Source organism: Lissotriton vulgaris, chromosome 8 (genome assembly GCF_964263255.1).
Source record: "Lissotriton vulgaris chromosome 8, aLisVul1.2, whole genome shotgun sequence".
In the NCBI taxonomy this organism is placed as follows: domain Eukaryota; kingdom Metazoa; phylum Chordata; class Amphibia; order Caudata; family Salamandridae; genus Lissotriton; species Lissotriton vulgaris.
This window is the reverse complement of record NC_141696.1, coordinates 1521230423-1521251901: the sequence shown is the minus strand read 5'-3', so window position 1 is coordinate 1521251901 and position 21479 is coordinate 1521230423. Positions and strand designations below refer to the sequence as shown.

Below are 21479 nucleotides of genomic sequence, written 5' to 3'. Positions count from 1 at the left end.
AGACTCAAAAAGCATACCAACATCCTGCTGAGCAGTAATCCTGCGGCTACCCATTATCCTTACTAAGAAAGGAGACTGCACAAAAAAGTCAACAACAACCAACACTGTGCAAAGTAAGTAGTAAACAAGGTAAGGCTTTAACACAAAGATCTATACACTCCAAAACAATATAACTCTTCCCAAAGATAGCTACTCTCACCAGCATCTACTCTGCTGAGAGACAGCAAAAAGCAATGATATTCCACTACAAAGAAAAAAAAATTACACATTAGACAACAAAGTACACATCAAGCACTAATGCAATAAAAGATTTTGACAATCAAAACACAGAAGCCAAACACACTGCTATTTCTAAACCATTTACAAAAACACATTCATCTAGGGAAATTAAACTACTTTAGAGTAAATAGTACAAAATACATTCACTTACCAAGCACATGCGACTACACAAGCTGCAAAACCAGCAGTAACAGAACCGTAACCTACAACAATCCAAACAGCAAAAGCCTTGAACTAGAATGAAATAGAGAAATTAAAAAATGACTATTACATTTCACAAACAATGTAACAATAAAAAATAAAACACACAATTTCGCCACCCAAATGGTCATTCGGCCAGATGGGCCTTCAAATAGGGCTGAGACCAATGGGGATTAGGTGAGGTTTCCACCAAGACACTGGTTATATTTTTGGATGTTTTTTTCTGCCTGCCCCCTTTGGTGCCAGTCGATCTTTTTATCCTTACTGTACCCCCCTCACACAGGGGCAGTAAGGACAAAAAAAGACCAACTGGGACCAAGGGGGGCAGGCAGAAAAAAAATCTACAAATATAACCACCTTTGGAAGCGAACCTTGCCCAAGGGCTCACTTCCACACACTACAAAACACAATCCCTAAGGCCTAGTGCGTCAGAAAGGCCAATAAACAGCCGAAAAAATGGGCCAATTCGCCCCCGGGGGGAGGGGGTGGGGCAGAAAAACATGTCCCCTCTAGGAAGCGACCCTTGCCCAAGGGGTCGCATCCATTACAAACATAATGGCCTCAAAACAATCCCTGATGCCTAGTGGCATTTTCTGCCCCCCCCCCCCTGGGGGCAAAACAACCAAACATACGGGCCTATTTGCCCCTAGGGTGGAAATATATATATGGGCCCCCACCTGGAAGCGACCCTTGCCCAAGGGGTCGCTTCTATCCTATTGAAATTGTCATAAAAAAATCCCTGGTGCATAGTGGCGTTTTTCTTCCCCCCTAGGGTGCAAAAAGGCTGACAAAACTGGGCTATTTGCCCCCGGGGGGGGGGGGGGGTCAGAATAACATTCCTGAAAAAAGCCACCTCTAAGAAGCGACCCTTGCCCAAGGGGTTGCTTCCATTGCAAAAAAAAAATGCCCCCAAAACAATCAATGGTGCTTATTGGCATTTTCTGCCCCCCCCCCCCCGGGAGCAAAACGGCCGAAAAAACGTGCCAATATTTTCTAACGTCACTCCTGCAAACAATGCGGTAGACGCCGCTACAGTTCTTGTAGAGTGAGACCTGACAGTCCTTTGCAATGATCTGTTGGATTTGACATGACAAAAATGGATCGCGGAGGTTATCCACCTGGAAATTGTGGCTTTAGTGACTGCTTTCCCCAGCGTAGCTTGGCCATAAGCCACAAATAACTGATCTGATTTTCTGAAGTTTTTTGTTCTTTGCAGATAAAACTTCAAACATCGCTTGATGTCCAAAGGGGCATATTATCAAGGGGGTTTATCTCCGCTTTTTTGGCTTTAAAAGCCAAGAAAGCGGAGATAAAATGATCTCCCTATTACCTAGCTGTCGCTAACACCAGTTAGCGACAGCTAGTAGGAGATAGCAACCATCTTGGGCCCCACTTTGCATGTCAGTGATATTTATCACTAATGACATGCAAAGTGGGTGTGCCAAAATGTTAGTGACTGAAAACAGTCGCTAGCATCGCTATCTCCTATTACCAACTTTTGGAGATATTCGAGCTAAGCGCGAATATCTCCAAAAGCTAACACCTGCCCTGAACAGTTCTTAGCCATGTTATCCAATGGGAGGTGGATAACATGGTTAAGAGCATTAGCTCGGTAATGCATGAATATTGCTGACTTTTCAGCGATATTCATGCTTTGCGGCAATTTTTATCGCATTTGCGTTAAACCTTGGTAATACCAAGGTTTATTTGCGGTAAAAATCGCCGCAGCTCAGCGGTAAATTTTTGTCTCTAACCAAGCAATAGCGATAATTATCGCTATTGCTTGGTAATATGCCCCCTAGTGTTCTTTCCGCTGGAGTTGTAGGATTTGGGAAGAAAACTCGTAATTTCACTGGCTCGTTTACATGAAACTGAGAAGGCACTTTGGGTATAAAAGTTGGATTCGTTCGAAGAGTGACATAATCCTGAGAGAAATGCAAGGAAGGTTCTTTTATAGTGAAAGCTTGAATTTCTCCTACTCTTCTGGCAGATGTCAGGGCTAGAAGTAGGGCGACCTTCCAATGTTATGTACTTGAGGTCGGCTTTGTGGATAGGTTCGAATGGGTGCTTCATCAGTTGGGACAGGACCATGTTGAGCTCCCATTCCGGTGGGGAAGGTATAACCGGAGGATAAGTCCGGAAAAGACCTCTCATGAACTGTTTTATTAACGATGAAGAACATAGTGAGGGAATACCAGCACCTTCCTGAACCTGGATAGAGCCGCTAAATGGACTTTTATCGAAGAAAAAGAAAGACCAGAGAGAGCCAAATGTAAGAAGTAAGGAAGAATTTTTTCTGCAAGGACTTAAATCGGGTGTAAAGTGTTTGATATACACCATGAGCAGAATCGCTTCAATTAAGACGATAAGTCTTCAATGTGCTCTGGGCTCGCACCATCTTCAAGATGTCCCGACAATCCTGGGGAATTTGGAGGTGTGAAACTCTAAGAAGTCAGGAGCCATGCGTGTAATTTCAGAGATTGAGGGTCTGGGTGAAGTACCTGACCCTCGTTGCGTGACAGCAGTGTTGGAGCTGGGAGAAGTTTGATTGGAGACTCCTGTGATAACAACATGAGCTCATGAAATCAATACTGGCAAGGCCATCTGGGAGCAATTAGGATGAGACGGCAGTTCTCCAGCTTCATCTTGCGCAACACCCTTGGAATCAACGGGATCGTAGGAAAAGGGTAAGCATAAATCCCTGACCATCGCATGGACATGGCATTCACTCTTGATCCCTGTTGAGGGTATATGCTGGCGTAATACCGGCATTTCTTGTTCTGTTTCTTGCCCCATGCCTGGAATACTCTGGCCAATTGGGTGTTGTCCAGTTCCCACTCGTGGCAATATGACAAGGATCTGCTGAGCCTTTCCGCTATGGTATTGTGGAGGCCTCTGACATGTTTTGCTTTGAGAGTTATGTTGTGAAGTGTTAGCCATTCCCATAACTCCTGAGCTTCCTTTGATAGCGTAGCTGATCTTGTTCCTCCCTGCTTGTTTACATAACACATAATGGTGGTATTGTCCGTTCGGACCAGGACTGAAGGATTCTGGGAAGGAACGCTTGCAGGGATAGAAAGATGGCTCTCAATTCCAGACTGTTTATGTGACATTGTTTGTATTTCTGAGACCATTTGCCCTGTACTTGTAAGTCTTGGAAATGACCACCCCAGCCCTCCATGGAAACATCTGTCGTCAGAACAAAGTCCGGAGGAGTTTGCAAGAATGTGAGTCCTTGCTTCAGATTGCGCAGTTGCGCCCACCATTGAAGCGTATCTACCATGCGTGGGGTTACTTTGATGATGTCGTTGAAGGAACCTGTCGCTTGCTCCCACTGAAGATGTAGCTCCTCATGCAGAGGCCGCATTTTCAGACGTGCAAGTGGGATGAGATTTATGGTCGAAGAACACATTCCCAGAAATGAAGCGAACAGGCGAACAGAAAGTGACTTTCTTTTTGACACTTGAATGGCTAATTTCTGCAGACGGAGTTGCCTTTCTTGAAACAAGAATGCCCTGCATTGCATTGTTTCCAGACGAGCTCCCAGGAAAGCAAGGATTTTTCTTGGAAGCAATTGGGATTTGTTTTTGTTCACAGTGAGACCTAGGAATGCAAAGAGATTGCGGCACGTTGTTATGTCGTTCTGTACTCTGTACTTTGAGGGACCTTTGATTAGCCAATCGTCTACGTACGGGAAAACCTGGATCCTTGAAGAGCGTAATGCTGCCGCTACCGGAGCCAGGCACTTCGTAAAAATCCTTGGAGCCGATTTGAGGCCAAATGGGTGTACTTTGAACTGATAGTGGGCGCCAGCCACAGTGAAATGGAGATACTTTTGATGTTTTGGATGAATTGGGATGTGAAAGTATGTGTCTTCCATGTCCAAATAAGCCATAACATCTCCCTCGTTCAGGCAGCTTAGAATCTCTGAAAGAGTGACCATGCAAAAACCCTGAGATATTTGTTGAGATTTCGCAGGTCCAAGATCAGTCGCCATCCCCCTGATTTCCTCTTTATGAGGAAAAAACGGAAATAGAAGCCTGTCCACCTCTGATGAACTGGAACCTTTTCTATAGCGTTCTTGAGGAACATTAAATGAACCTCCTTGAACAATAAGTGATGACGAGGGGGAGGAGGTCCCCTGGGCGGAGTAGTCGGTGGTTTGGTGACAAACTCTAGGGAGTGTCCATGTTGAACGAGGTCTAGCACCCATTGGTCGGATGTAATCTGTTGCCACTGGTGTAGAAAGGCAGATATTTTCCCGCCCACAGGGAGGGAAGGAATTAAGGCTGGTGCCCGGCTAATGTCACTGTTTTCTGTGGGTATCTCGCCCTTGATTGTTTGTGCGTTTTCGGCCTCTTTGGCGAGAGAAATTAGCCGTACCAGACTGGCGATAGGAAGACTGATAATTCTGCTGGTATTGAGGCTGATATTGTCTGTTTTGTTAATAATAGTTTCCTCTAGAGGAATATCCATGTCCTCTATCACCTCTAAAAGATCCTTGCTTGTACTGCAGGGAACCTAGGGTTCTTGCGGTATCCGTGTCCGTTTTGATCGCCTGGACGGCGTCGTCTATGTGTTTCCTAAACAGAGACTCGCCATCATAGGCCATGTCCAGAATTTTAAGTTGGACCTCAGGCCGAAAGGTAGTAGCCTTTAGCCAGCCCTGAAGCCTGAGAACTGCAGCTCCTGCCAGTTGTCTAAAATTTGTATTTGCGATATCCAAGGCGCAGTCAATAGTTTCCGCAGTTGCACGCTCCCCTTCCATCAGGATCTTCCGAGCCTCCTGTCTTTTTTCTTCTGAAATTAGATCAATCAGACCAGCCATGTCTGACCACATTTGGTGATCATAACGCCCTATAATCGCCAAAGTATTCGCAGCCCTGATTGAGGAGGCAGCCATGGTGGAAAATTTCTTCCCGATAAGGTCCAAACGATGACCCTCTTTATCTGGTGGTGTAGTAATGGGAGTGGGCAGGTTTTTTGATCTTTGTTGTGCGGCAGGCGGAATGACCGAATCTTGCCGCGGGTGTCCAGTAAGGAATGAAGGGCTACCGAGAGGAACACAATATATTTAGACAATTCGAGGAAGTACGGCAGGTACAGAGGCAGGATTTCTCATTACTTTGATGCATTACTTCCATATGTGATCTATAATAGGAATGGCTCTGGACACCTTCCTAGTTTCTTCTTTAAAATCATGAAGAAAACACTCCGGCAGTTCCACTGTTACAGGTAATTGACATCTACTAGCAGCTCAATGCATAAGATTATGAAATCCACCTATGTCTTCAGGTGGTGAGTCTGAAGGTTGTGGAGTTGGTGGAGATGGCAAGGGGACAACATAATCATCCCATGGGTCCAAAGGAGGATTATTTGGTAACTCGCCTTCCTCTACTTCTTCGTCTGAAGAAGTATCCGGAGTCCGGGTATTCAAAGTAAGTTGTTGAGGCTCCGTGACCGGAGACCTGGGTGCTGGAATCTCAGGTTGAGGAATAGGGTCTGGAACTGCTGCAGGTTGAAGTGGAGACTTGACCTGCTGTGGTGGAAAACGTTGTCTATAGTCTGCCAACATGGCCTGTAAGTCCTGGATGAGGCTCGGTGGCAGATGGCTGGACTCTGAAGCCCAAGACTGCCTCTGGTATGCTGCACGATGAGGAACTACAATATCTTCATGATAGTAACGATCAGCGTCCTCATCATCATCCTGACATTTGATGTTCAATTCCGAAGGATGGTGAGCTATCCCAAACGCTCCCTCGTTTTCATCATCATTAAAGTCATCCTCCTCCTCATGAGCATATGTCTCTAGGAGATGCGATGGCATGAGTGGCGCGATATAAGAGCACTCTTGCCTCTGGTAAGATGTTAGTTGGAATGTTTTTGAAGAAATAGGCATGGAAAATTCCTGTATTGTGTTTGGAGGCTTTGTAGAAGCAGTGTCTATTGATTTTGATGACACTGTAGGCAATGGTGACATCTGTGCTTGAATTGTTGTAGGCGTTGATACTGGCTTCGTCGACGGGACCATCGTCGACGGATTCGACGTCGACGGAATCGTCGTCGACGGACTCGACGTCGACAGAACTCTCGTCGACGGACTCGACGTCGACGGGACCACCGTCGAGGTTCTCAACGTCGATGGGATCGCCAACAGACATGTCGTCAACGGGCTCATCGTCGACGGACTTGACTTCCTCATCGACGAGACGGTCATCGATGACACCGTAGATGTCAACGGTATCTTCGCTGACAAGTGCTTCTTCGACGACGAGGTCGTCGTCGACGAATCGTCGACGATGGTTCTTTTTGCCACAATGGAAATCCTAGTTGACAGGATAGGAGAGGTGATAGCTGTGGTAGTGGTTGAAGCTCTGTCGTCATCATCAGCAGAAGAAGATTTGAGCCATAAAAGGACTCTGGCCTCCCTATTCCTTGAGGTCTTAGAAGGGAAGGTGCGGCAGATCTTACAATTTTTTGCCTCATGCTTCGGATAAAGGCAATAAATACAGGGCCCGATTCACAGAACTAACTTAAGACAAAATCTAAACTTACTACCATTTTCGTATTCACAAAAGGCACTTACTCATTTTGGTATTCACAGAAGGTACTTACTCATTTCGGTATTCACAGAAGTTAGGAGTCCTAACTTTAGGACTCCTAAATGCCTTCTGTGAATACCGAAAGTATCAAAGTTAGGATTTTTCTCAATTTAGTAGTAGTAAAGTTAGGACTCCTAACTTAAGGACTCCTAAATGCCTTTTGTGAATACAGAAAGTCTTAAAATTAGGATTTTTCTCAATTTAGTAGTAGTAAAGTTAGGACTCCTAACTTTCGGACTGCTAAATGCCTTCTGTGAATACCGAAAGTCTTAAAATTAGGATTTTTCTCAACTTTACTACTAGTAAACTGAGAAAAATTCTAATTTTAAGACTTTCGGTATTCACAGAAGGCATTTAGGAGTCCTAAAGTTAGGATTCTTAACTTCTGTGAATATCAAAATTAGTAAGTGCCTTCTGTGAATACCAAAATGAGTAAGTGCCTTCTGTGAATATGAAAATGGTAGTAAGTTTAGGATTTTGTCTTAAGTTAGTTCTGTGAATCGGGCCCACAGTCCTTATGTTGGTCATCAACATGGACTCGTTTCTTTTCGCATGTTCTGCAAGGTATAAACAAGGCCTTCTTGTCAGACCTCCTGAAGTAGAAAAAAAACTGAGTAGAAACTCAGGGAGACTCGCTTCCACACGACGTGCGGTGAAAATCTGAGGAGAACTGGCTCTGCAGAGAGGGTTCTAGAGGGTGCTATGAGCTGATTGGTTGGAACAAAGACTTTGGTCTTTTTAGTATGAGGTAGATACGGTACTACAATCTACAATCAGTATGCCAAGACTGAAATCATACCGCTGGGTAAAGATCTATCTTTCTGCCCAAAAGATTGGTGGCCCATAGGATCTGAGGCCCCACCCAGTGCTGTATCTTCAGCACGGAACCTGGGCGTGCAATTCGATTCATCCCTTTCTTTCGATGACCACATCAGGATCACTGCTGGTCGTTGTTTTGGACTTATTAAATCTTTAAAGAAATTCTTTGCTTTCCTCCCCATTGCAGCTAAAAAATCAGTCGCGGTAGCTTTAATACTCTCCCGACTTGATTACTGCAATGGATTAATGGCTGGAGTGAAAAAGTCCACCCGTAGAAAGTTGCAGAGCATACAACATGCAGCTGCTAGATTGGTTCTGGGACTCCCCAGAAGGTCATCAGCTTCAGCGGCGCTGAATTCCCTCCACTGGTTACCATTACATAAAAGAATTCTTTTTAAACTTCTTCTTACTGTTTTCAAATCCATGAAAAACACAGGGCCCCATTACTTCGCAAATCGCTTCACGCGCTACAACCCCTCGCGATGTCTGAGATCCTCTGGTACAAATCTCATCACAATTCCAAGATTTAAGTACAAAACTAGGGGTGGGAAAACCTTCACTGTTCTGGCAGCTAGGGCATGGAACAACCTACCCGTCAACCTTAGATTAATTGAAAAGGAGAGCCTTTTTAGAAAACTCCTTAAGACATGGGTGTACCAACAACCAGACACCTCTGTATTGGCAGCCATCTAGATCCAATTTCTCACCACGTATCACCTTTCATTTATTTACTGCACGCAAGTTTAGCGCCAAGATGCTCCTTTCGGAGCGAATGTCTGCGCTTTATAAATACCCATACATATCAAAAATATCTAGGCCTCAGGCCTTTCTCTTAGGGCCTACTACTGTAATTTACCTTTGGCAATGCTTTTTTATATACCGTGGGACTCCCGCCTCGGCGACGGGGAATGATTCAGGCATGTGAATCTATGAAAGATACCCCAATACTGGATAAGTATACTCAAGCCTCTGCACTCCTCCATCCTCAGACCACCCATCTGCTGTTTCCACATTACAAATGAGTATACTTAAGCATCTGTAGCCTTCCTTTCAGAGAGCATGCATCTACGTTTCCCACATCCTGAGCGAGTACTCAAGCCTCTGAACTCTTCCATTTTAAGACCACCCATCTGCTGTTACGGCATCACCTACAAGTATATTTAAGTCTCTGTACTCCTCTAATCTTAGTCCACCGATCTGCTGTCTCCACATCTCTAACAAGTATACTCAAGCCTCTGTACTTGCCCATTCTAAGACCCCCCATCTGCCATTCCCACATCACTAATGAGTATACTCAAGCCTCTGTACTCTTTCATTCTGTGACCATGCATCTACTGTTCCCACATCACAAACGGGTATACTCAATTCTCTAAACTCCTCCATTGTAACACCACCCATCAGTCATTCCCACATCACTAACAAGTATATTCAAGCATCTGTCCTCTTCATCTAAGACCACTGATCTGCTGTTCCCACATCACTAACGAGTATATTCAAGCCTCTCCGCTCCTCCACTCTAAGTCCACCCATCTGCTGTTCCACATCACCTACAAGTATAATGAAGCCTCCGAACTTCTCCTTTCTAAGGCCAACAATCTGCTGTTTCCACAGGACCCACAAGTATACTCAAGCCTCTGAACACCTCCATTTTAAGACCACCCATCTTCTGTTTCCACACCACTAACAAGTATACTCAAGTCTCTAAATTCCTTCATTGTAGGACCTCCCATCTGCTGTTCTTACATTACTATGGAGTATACTCAAGCCACTGTACTTCTCCATTCTAAGGCCACTGATCTGCTGTTCCCACATCACTAGCAAGTATCCTCGAGCGTATGTGCTCCACCCATCTGCTTTTTCCCACATCACTAATTAGTATATTCAAGCCTCTCTACACCTCAATTGTAAGGCCACCCATCTGTTGTTCCAACATCACCTACAAGTATACTCAAGCCTCTGAACTCCTCCATTCTAGGACCACCCAACTGCTGTTCCGACATTACCTACAAGTATACTCAAGCCTCTGTGCTCCTCCATTCTAAGACCACCCATCTGCTGTTCCCGCATCACCTACAAGTATTCGGTCATCTCCGATGTCAAAGCCAAGCACCCGTTCCCCCAGAGGGACCACATTTTCCTCCATCTCTTCCTTCCAGGCCCATATAACCTCAATTCCATTCTATGCCTGGAGCCTGCTCCACAGTCTTATGCTCACCTGAGGCACCATGTTCTTGAAGGACTCCATGATCTTCGAGCTCTTGGCGTCTTGGTAGTAGGAAAAGCAGCCAGTGATGATTACAACTACTGAGAGCACAATGCCAAGATATAGCTGTGGAGAACAAATATGGATAAAAATTACACTGAGTCGCAGACTAGAGTAGCCAACCAAAAGAGCAGCAATGAGATCTGCAGTGGGGTTCAAGATTCAACAGGATGTAACATTCTGACAGAGGATTAAGCTTGCATCTCATGCCAAAGCATTACTTATTGACTATGGGGCTGATTTTGAGTTTGGCGAATATAGTAGTGTCTGTAGGGGTGGCGGAGGAGATTACCTCCACCATTCCAATGGTACTCTGCCTTCCAAATTTAGAGATTTCCTTTGCCCTGGCTGTAATTTCTGTACATTAAAAGGAACCGATGTCACAGTGGTTTCTTTCAGTGTACTAAAAGTGAACTGCCTCTATCGGCTTTGATTGTTGTAAGGAAAATGTTTGACTTTGTTTTGTTTTTGAAAAACAAACTCCAACTTTGGGTGTTGCAAAAAAACAATGAACCCCTGTAGGAAAGTGCCCATTTTTGCATGGTTACCCCCCACACATTTTGCCTGACACATGATGCACTTTGACTTGGTGTGCTCGGGGTCCCTGCCAATAAGGTTCCCAGGGCCTGTGTTCTTTCCTACCGCTTTACCATTGTACCCACAATTGACACATCCCTGACCACAGGTAAGCCCCTTGTAAAAGGTACCATATGTACCAAGGGCACTGTGACCAGGGAAGGCCTCGAAGGGCTGAAGCAACTACTGTGCCACCGTGTGAGACCCTGTACCTTAACACACACACACTGCCATTGCAGGCTGCATGTTTTGGTGGAGACAAGTGAAGAATCGACATGACACATATCCCTGTGTTAATATTCACAAATAGAGGGACAAAGGCCTTTTATACATGCGGTCCAGCACAGTTGCCCAAATGCAATATGTAAAATAAAGTTGTGCTGTTCCTGAATGATCTTGAATTTAGCACTATACAAAGGACAGTAGGCTACAGGGTCAAAGAGATGGGAATCCATTTCTTTGTAATGTAATGCCCTCACACACCCAGTTGAGTGTCATGCTTCATCATTGGGCTGCTCTTCATCTGGCCATCGCTGCAGTGCCTGACAGGCTCACGATGAGGGGCACTTTGGCGGAGATCTTTTTCCAAATAGCCGTTTGGTGCCATGGGGGTGAGAGAGAGTGTAGATGAATAAGTGGTGTGTGATGTTTATGTGAATTAAAACAGGGTTGGGAGTACCATAAAAAATAAATAATTGTGGGGTCTCTTACCCTGATTAAAATAAAGAGAAAAACCGCAATGATCAGTTAATGTCTTGCGTGTGGCGCTATTCCATGTGGTTGTTCAACATGTTTCTTTGCATTTCTACAAGTCTAGAGGCGATTCGTCAGGACCTAAAGTTAAAAACCTATCTACACTAAGGTGGACTAAAAAACAACAATGAATTAATGTTTGGGATTTAAGCCACCATGACTTACTCTGTCCAATGGCTAGTAGTACTGGTTCTACCCTAATTGGAATATACTACTGCTTCATCAATCCCCGGCAGGTCAAGATATGAGGACCTTACCCCATAAAGTTTGCGTAGTACGCAATGTGTCCAAGGACCTACCCACTGCTGCAGGGACACTAAAATTGCCATAAGGGTTGTCTGGATTACTGCAGGGTGCTACACTTACATAAGTGAGCACCATATACTAAGCCAGCCTCTAACAAAGTGTATAATAAGTGATCATTTCCTGCTTCCCAACATGCCTGAGATGGTCCTTCATAGTGCTAAGTACTTCACCACTTTGGACTTAACCACACTGTATCATCAGGTCAAATTGCACCCTGGTTCTAAAGACTACACCACCTTCATAACACCATTTGGGACTTATCGCTTTGTACGGATGCCCTTTGGATTAGTATTGGCTGCTGCACTTTTTCAGTGCATCATGTATCAGCTGTTTGGAAGCATGTTGGGTGTCAAATGCTTCCAAGACAATATTTTAATCTATGATGAAACTAAACAGGTGCATGATGACAGAGTCATGAAGGTGCTGAATGTATTGAAGGGTAATGGATTAATTATCAAGTCAAGTAAATGTTCCTTTAGAAAAACTGGAATTGAGCACTTAGGCCATAGGAGAGACGCTGAAGGTCTCTTTCCAAAAAAGGATCTAGTCACTATTGTAATGAGTTTCCATAGTCCTGACTGACTGTATGAATGAATGAAAAACATGTGTGAAGGAGGTTGCTGAAACCCTAGCAGGGTGTCCTGGTGACAAATGTAACCACTGCAGTTGATATGAGATATATATTCTTTGGGGCAAACCCAATACAAGCCTTGCTGCTATGTTTTTGAACTTGGGCAGTCCAAGATTAGCGGCAATGGAATACTTGAAGCAAAAGGATATGAAGGTCTGTATGCTCGAGGCAGCAGAGACATCCTTAAGGTACTAATGATAAGGAAACAGGAGGAGGTAAGTTTGGCCGGCAGGGGTAAAGTTCATGATTAGTTAAAACCCACATTATGTATTTATTTTATCGGGTCTGGGAAGCAGCCAAAACCAGAGGGTCAGCAAGTGTGGAGCCAAAGAGATGAAGGACAATTGAAATAGGTAGCTCTGTTTTGTCAGTGTATAAAGTAGTTCTTATCTTCTTGCAGTTTTATATAGCGCAAACCCGACCAAAAGTTATTTGAGCGCCTTACATGAGCACCAGCTACATTACACAAGGACACATTATTTTTTTAGGCACAGTGGAGATTAAGTGAATTGCCCAGAATCACAAGATGTTGAGCTGAGACTCAAACCTAGTTCCCCCGTTCCAAAGTCGGCAGCTCGGGCTGTTATGTCACATCCTCTCCCTGTCACCAGGAAGCATGTCCTGTAGACATGACTGAAGTTGTTCCTGAAACTGAGTGACATTTTAAGATTAGTGGAAATGTAGAATAATCTGTATGCCATCTGGATAATATTAAACGTAAAAGCTGTGACCCTAGTAAGTTCAGCAGGTGGAGTCACATATTGGTTGAAAATAGCTGGACTCAAAGGTAAGCCCTGACAGGCGCTCCCAAAGGTACAGGCCAAAAGCTAGAATGGCGTGTGAACAAGGAAACTACCTACTCTCGGTCAAACTGCTCTGTCTGTCACATGAGCCTCCCACAGATCACAATAGAGAATTGGTGAAAACACCATTCCATGGACTATATAGGAAACCAACCTGGACAGGGTCAATAAGATAATGCAGTTTCAAGTGCTTGGAATGTTGTGAATTCACTACACAATCTGTAACTTGAAAGTGAACGGTAGAAAGAGAGAAACTGGAAGTTAATCTAAACAGAAAGGTCAATGCTGGGTTTTTCCAGGAGCGGAGAAACTATTGCGTGTTTCCAGGACGATAGGACTACAGCCGAAAAAGTAATTGTTTCTTACCTGTAACTCCTGTTCTGTAATAGGGGAATTTCCATTATAGTCATACGCGCAGAATAGTTGCGCTCATGTCCGGGGCCCCCAAGCAGTTGTTTTATATACATCTTCTTAAGTATAGAGTTTTCGCCTTTCTTCAGGAAGGACTGCAAATACACTTAAGAAAGAGACAATTTATCCAGCTTATTTACCCAGGCTACAATGGCCACATTCTTCATCAGGAAGATAAAAAGTCCAGAATAAAACAATTGAGGATCATTTGAGATGATTTGCAGACAGTATACACAAATATCCCTCACAAGACCTTTTTTATGACCGAGATGCAGGGGAGAAGGATAGAGTAGCCTCATAGGCAGTCAATATATGACTAAACAAGACACTGTGCCTTTAAGAACCCAGATACTGCTAGTATCCCAGCATGCACAGGAGGTGACAGTTATTTCAGTTCTTTTTGAAGGCAATGTAAACAGATATAGATCATAGGAATACCTCTGTCCACTTCACTGGGGAGGAGAGAGGGTCGCTTATGTCTATAATCTTCGGGTGAGTTCTCATAACCACTAGAATGAAATACAGTAACTAACTGACTCTGCTGGCAGATGTTACTGTCACAAGGAAAGCGGTTTTCCAAGACAAGTGTTGGAGACATGCCTTGTGCATGGGCTCAGAGGGGTCTTGCATAAAGCGTGTAAGGACTACATTAGGTTCCCATGGAGTGGAAGGGCGCCTGGTGGGAAGAAAACCTTCATCAAACCCTCTAGGAAATCCTTGATCACGGGGATTCTGAAAAAAGAGGTTTGTGAAGGGCATTTACTATAGTCGGTAAGAGCTGCCAAGTGAACCTTTATAGAAGATAATTGCAATCCAGATTTTGCCAAATGTAGTAATACGGAAGGAGGACATCTTCCTGGCAAGTGGTAGGGCCCTTGTTTTTAGATTCAAAATCTATGCAAAATCTCTTCAATTTGAAGACATATGCGGAGAGTGTGGAGGTCCGCTTAGCTTTTTTGAGGATCTCCATGCAGTCCTGCAGCAGATTTAAATGTTCATGCTGTACTTGCACAGGATCCATGCTGCCAGATTCAAAGAGGAAAGATTGGGGTGCATCATCTAGCCTCGGAATTTTATTAGTAGGTCTGGTCTGCAGGGCCGCTTTAGGTGTGGATGGACCGAGCGGTGATGGAGGTCCATGAACCACCATTGACGTGGCAATTCCGTAGCTATGATGAGCATCTTGGTTGTGAATTGGAACAACTTGATAAGGACTGCTGGGTTCAGGTGAATCGGATAAAAAGCATAGAGAAATTTGCCAGACCAGTTGATCCCAAGGGTATTCCCCAGAGTCCCTGGCTGGAAGAGCCGCAGGGCAAAGCGTTGGCTTTTGCTGTTTTCTGCAGTAGCGAACAAGTTGATTGCTGGAGTTCCCCACCGTTGAATGAAGTTTTTAACAACGTTGTCGCTTAAAACCCACTTGTGGTTTTCATGCAGGAGTCTACTGAGGGAGTCTGCTTGAGAATTTTGCACAGCTGGATGGTGAGCTGCTGTAATCGTAAAGATCCTGGCTAGACGCCACCTCCAGATTGTCTGGAACTTGCCTGACAAGAGCCCGGACCTGGTCCCTCCTGCTTGTTGAGGTGGTACATGGTTGTGTAGTAGTATAATTTGTTTATCCATACTAATATAATAAAGAGAGAGCCCAAACCTTTGAGGCGGGTAATCTCAGGAACCACAGCACCAATCACAACACCCAATACAGCGTTGGAAAGGGCAGTTGCAGCAGAAGGACATAGGCTATGCAGACGCCCACCATATACATTTAAAAGGTAAAAGAACCGTGAAGGCAAAGTAGTCCCTTGTGGGCGTGTCTGCGTTGTGCTGTGGCCGTGTGCTGGGGCGTGACAAACGCTGGGGGCGTGTGGTACATTCCGCCCTTCATGCCATGTCTCATATTGTGTGCTAATCCCACCCTGCTCCCTTTAACCCCTTCCATGCTGATGACGAACCCCAGCCGTCATGCACTACAGTGCTCGTGTGCTGATGACGGCTGGGGTTCGTCATGGCCCGCCCCTGTTCGTTTGTTTACCGCACAGCGGCGGAAACGGGCCAGCAGGGAAGGGGTTAAATACCCCTGCACCCCATAATCATAACCCACCCTTACTCCTTAAAATACCCCAACACCCTTAAACTCCAACCCATCTTAACCCTATAAATATACCATGTACCCCAAAACCCAAACCTATCCCTAAACCCTAAAAATACCGCTGTACCCCAAAACCCAAACATAGCCCTGATCCCTATAAATACCCCTGTACCTCAAAACCCACACCTACCCCTGAACCCTAAAAATACCCCTGTACCCCAAAACCCAAACCTAGCCCTGAACCCTAAAAATACCACTGTACCCCAAAACCCAAACCTACCCCTGAACCCTAAAATACCCCTGTATCCCAAAACCCAAACCTAGCCCTGAACCCTTAAAATACCCCTGTACCCCAAAACCCAAACCTACACTTACTCATTTTGGTATTCACAGAAGGCACTTACTCATTTCGGTATTCACAGAAGTTAGGACTCCTAGCTTTAAGACTCCTAAACTGAGAAAAATCATAACTTTAAGATTGTTGGTATTCACAGAAGGCATTTAGGAGTCCTAAAGTTAGGAGTCCTAACTTTACTACTTCTATACTGAGAAAAATCCTAACTGTGAGAAGTTAGCCTGGCATATGATGTCCACTAGTTCTAGTGGGCACCTTGCACCAGCCTATTCAACACTTATTGATGGTGGTTGTAAAGTCAACCTTATAGAAAGCTATCCTAGGGGGTAGCAACCACTTACCTGGCATGTGGTGTCCCCGGGCTGCCATCCCTGTCTTCTTCGCCCTTTCGGTAATCCTGGTAAAAACTGCAAATGTGCGGGCATGTGCAGTTCTCACAAGGATCAGCAAGACGGCGAAGAAGAGGAGGAGGGCAGCTCAGGGACGCCGCATGACAGGTAAGTGGTTTTCTTTTTTTTTAAATAATGTTTAATTGTTTTTGATAATGGGGGGTGGAGGAGGGTGGCAGAGAGGAGTTCCATGGAATTTGTTTTCAACTCCGTGGACCTCTGGGTAGCCCCGCTACGCACACTACGCCCGGTGTTAATTCCCATTTGGAAAGCAGTCATTTATACAGAATTTGCTTTACATACACTTGTCGAATTCACATAAGGTGCAAAATGTGAATAACGTTCAGAAAGCTAACGGAGCCAATGTGTTGTGCAAATTTACAGAGAAGATACTGATATGTAGCCACCAGAAAGAAGGAGTTCTGAAAGTGCTGCTGTTTAACTTTCTGGACATGAAGACTGCAAAGCTTGTGGCCCCTAGTGGCCATCTAAAACATTATTACAATTGTGCACATTTTTGCTAAAAGTGCTTTTGCACAAATTTATTCAGAAAGTGAAGATAATCAAGGGACGAACAAGATGATGTTGAATTCATACTTAGCCTAATGGGATAGGAAGCAACTGATGTTGAGTTTCCCTTGCTCTTATCGGAGGGCTTCTTCACCCTTTGCTCTACCCCACCTATGTAATCTCATGTGTTTTGACATGGGTTTTAAAGTTGTCCAGGAACTGTACCAGTTTAATGTATTCTTTGGATTCAGTGACTCCATCAGTGCAGATCTACAGGTCCTGACACTTAGGTTGTTAAACTCTTTTCTCACCAGGCCTTTTCGCTGCGAGGCCAGGGCAGGACAAATAAATATAACATGCTGCAAAGTTCCATCTGCCTGAAAGCACAAACAGCAGTCCTATCCCCTGCTTGCTCCTCTTCCCTGCATCTGTAAGGGAATCTAATAAGTCTTAGTGCTAATAAGCTCTGTTTTATCTTCCGATGGTAGGTTGCTTTCAGAAGGGGGGATTTTCTTAGGGTAGCATAAGATTTCAGGACCAGCCGCTTGGACAGCTTTTCTTTATCAATCGTCCAACTTTGAAATTTCATAGATTTATTTACTGCTCTCCTGACAACCTTGTGTTCCACAGGTCGCTTATTTGAATTTGAAAATACTTTGGACCCGATTCACAGAACGAACTTAAGACAAAATCCTAAACTTACTACCATTTTGGTGGTACACAGACAAAATATCGAGTTTTAAATTTCGATATACAATTATATCGAAGTTTAAATATCGATGGGACAAAATATCGAAGGTAAGTAATATCGACAGTCTTAATATCGATATTAGTATGATATCAGTAATATCGAAGTTTTAAATATCGATGTCAATAATATCGAAATAATAACTTCAATGTTACTAATATCAATTTTTAAATAAATTTAGTGTATATTATATTATATTTATTATGTTTTATTATTTATTTTTAATGTAATTTAATTAAATATTGTCTTTTACTACTGTAGCGGGTTGTGGGTTTATAGGGGAATAGGGTGGGAAGTAATTTAATTATGTTAAATTAATTATTAATTAGTAGGAATTATTAAATAATTAATTGAGAATTAATTTTTAATTAATTTTAATTAATTGATTAATTGATAAATATGTTCTGTAGCGGGTTATGGGTTTATAGGGGAATAGGGTGGGAAGTAATTTAATAATAATTAATTAATATATGTTTGTACATATTTTAATTAATAATTAATTGGTAATTAATGTATATTAATTCGGTAATTAATTATTATAATTTTGTACATATTTTTAATTATTAATTAGTTGGTAATTAATTAATATTAATTACATTAATTAGAGTAATTTTTTATATATAATTTTTTGTTATTCTTAATTAATTAATTGGGAAAAATAATATTAATTATTAAATTAAATTAATTATAGCTAATGTGCTAATATATTTACTTTAATGTTATTGTTAATTAATAATTATTTGGTAATTAAATAATATTAATTAATTTTGGGTAGAGGAGTATTTTTAGGGTTCAGGGTCAGTTTTCAGTTTTTGGGTAAAGGGGTATTTTTAGGGTTCAGGGTCACTTTTCAGTTCTTGGGTAAAGGGGTATTTTTAGGATTCAGGGTCAGTTTTCAGTTTTTGGGTAAAGGGGTATTTTTAGGGTTCAGGGTCAGTTTTCAGTTTTTGGGTAAAGGGGTATTTTTAGGGTTCAGGGTGAGTTTTCAGTTCTTGGGTAAAGGGGTATTTTTAGGGTTCAGGGTCAGTTTTCAGTTTTTGGGTAAAGGGGTATTTTTAGGGTTCAGGGTCAGTTTTGGGTTTTTGGGGTACAGGGATATTTTTAGGGTTCAGGGTCAGTTTTGGGTTTTTAGGGTACAGGGATATTTTTAGGGTTCAGGGTCAGTTTTGGGTTTTTGGGGTACAGGCGTACAGGTTAAAAATAAAAAAAAATTACATTAAATCAATTAGGTGAAATTAAAAAAAAGAAAATTACATTAAAATATTAAGTGTTTCATTTATTTTAAATGTATATGTATTAGTTTTAATTTTGTTTTAATATTTTTATTTAATATTTGTAAAATTATATGTATTTTAAAATTATTTTTACATTATTATTAATACATTTTAAAAAACAATATTTTTAATTTCGATATTTTTGTACTACGATATTATTTTTTCGATATTTTTGTACTTACCTTTATGAAGATATGACTCCGATATTTTTGATGTCGATATTTTTGTGCCGATATTTTTGTATTTCGATATTCTGTCTGTCGATATTATGTCAGACATTCCATTTTGGTATTCATAGAAGGCACTTACTCATTTTGGTATTCACAGAAGGCAATTACTCATTTCGGTATTCACAGAAGTTAGGACTCCTAGCTTTCAGACTCCTAAACTGGGAAAAATCATAACTTAAAGACTTTTGGTATTCACAGAAGGCGTTTAGGAGTCCTAAAGGTAGGAGTCCTAACTTCACTACTCCTAAACTGAGAAAAATCCTAACTGTAAGAAGTTAACCTGGCATATGATGTCCACTAGTTCTAGTGGGCACCTTGCACCTGCCTAATCGACCCTTATTGATGGTGGTTGTAAAGTCAACCTTATAGAAAGCTATCCTAGGGGTAGCAATGGCGAGCAGTCTTCAGGCTAAGACTTCAGAGAGAGAATAAAGCTAGTTGTTTTACTATGTATAATCTCTTGAGTACCAAATGAAACCACACCACACAAGGTATATATCAAATATATATGTATTTTATCTAAACACAAACCCTCTGCACTCTTTATGAAGTCAGAGGTAAATGTACAATACAAGGAACTTAATTAGTATACGATAAATTGCACAGTATACGTTTTGCCCTAGGGGCCTCACAAACCATATACTAAAATAGTGGTATAAGAACCACGTCTGAGATAGAAAGCAGGCCTAGGGCCTGGGGAATTGCTGGAGCTTCTAGGAATTACCAAGGGTTAGGAAGTAGGAGGCCCATGGGAGACACGTACAGTGTCTAAACACAGCTGCGGGTTACCTTTGACTTTCAATGGGAAACGAACAGTGTTCAAATTTTACAATTTAAGGACACTTCCGGATGGAGTACGATGGAACTCTTTTAAACTAGGACACTTGGAGTATCAAGACCCAAGGGAACACCGGAGTACTCGTGTTACCTCACCCAGGGAAGCCGGGTGCATAGGTGCCTTTTCGTGTCGGGTTTCTTCGTCGTTTTCATTGGAGAGCTGCAAAGAAGTGCTGCAGGTGATCAGAGGAAAAGTGTCCGGGTGGATGTGAGAAGTTGGCCTGATATGCAGTGCTCACTATTCTAGGGATCACTATGTATCAGTCCAAACGACCCTTATTGATGATTGGTTGTAAGTCAACCTTATAGACCAGCTATCCTAGTAGCATGGACAAGAGCAGTCTTTAGGCTAAACTCTAGAGGGCGTGTTAAGCCAGCTGTTATACCATCACATATACCCCTTGAACACCAAGTGAAAGGACACCACACAAGTTGTTATGAAAATAAAAGGATATTTATTTATAACAAGTCTACCCTGATCTCTTTATGAGTCAGGGAGCTAAGCACATAACAAAACTCTTAAGAAAATACTTCAAGTTGCACAATTTACACAAATGCCAGAGGGGCACGCAAAACCATATACTACAAAAGTGGAATGCGAAATACTAGCAGGTAAGTAACAAGATCCAGAGGCTTCAGGATCGCTAGGACTACACTACTGAACCTTCAGGTTGGGAGCAGGAGGCCTAGGGAGATCGGGCGCAGAGTGTGCACTCTCACGCGGGATGCGGGACAAAGTCTATGGATGCTAGATTTCGTAAAGTTAGTGTTATCGGACGAATCCGACTAGTTAGGCTGAAAACGAAAAAGGATCTGGACACTTAGATAGTGAACCTATGTTGGAGCACCGAAATGCTCAGGTTACCTAGCCCACGGGCTGCGGCTGCATAGGGTACAAAAGACGTCAGGAATCCTCGTTACAGTCTATGGAGCCTGAAAGATGAAGTTGCTGGCAGGCGACCAGTGATGATGTTCGATGTGATCCAAGCCTGGATCGAAGATGGAGACGACCTGAAAGCAGAGGGGACTCAGTTCTTAATCACTAGCCAGTGATCAGATGGGCACCAGAATGGCACCGGAGGAAGTCACCTTGACCAGGTGAGTGGGCGACGCTGGGCTCTGCAGTCTCTCGGACCAGGAGGCGTTGTCGGCGACCAGGATGGAGGTGCGAGCTGTCCCACGAAGATGTCTGCTGTCGGCGATGCTGGACCCAGGATTGGGGAACAACTCTTGGCAAATGCAAGCCCACGCGGTGGACTCAAAATGGCGTCTGGAGTGGACCAGGAGGGTCCGGGGTGCTCCTCTCTTGGAAGGGAGCAAGGGCCAGTCTGGAGCAACCAGACCAGCGGTGGAAGTGTCGTGGTTCGTCGTCAGGAGGGCCACAAGCCAGCAGGCAAGTAGCC

General features: G+C 43.2%; 1 protein-coding gene across 1 annotated transcript in view; it reads right to left on the bottom strand.

Annotated features, from left to right (window-relative positions):
- Nucleotides 1-21479, bottom strand: part of LOC147699077 (sodium/potassium-transporting ATPase subunit alpha-1-like) — a 3282495-nt gene that overhangs the window by 1809240 nt on the left and 1451776 nt on the right. Inside the window, exon 11 of the mRNA XM_086936300.1 lies at nt 10117-10230. Coding sequence (XP_086792426.1) covers nt 10117-10230 — 114 coding nt within the window. The remainder of the gene's footprint in view (nt 1-10116; nt 10231-21479) is intronic.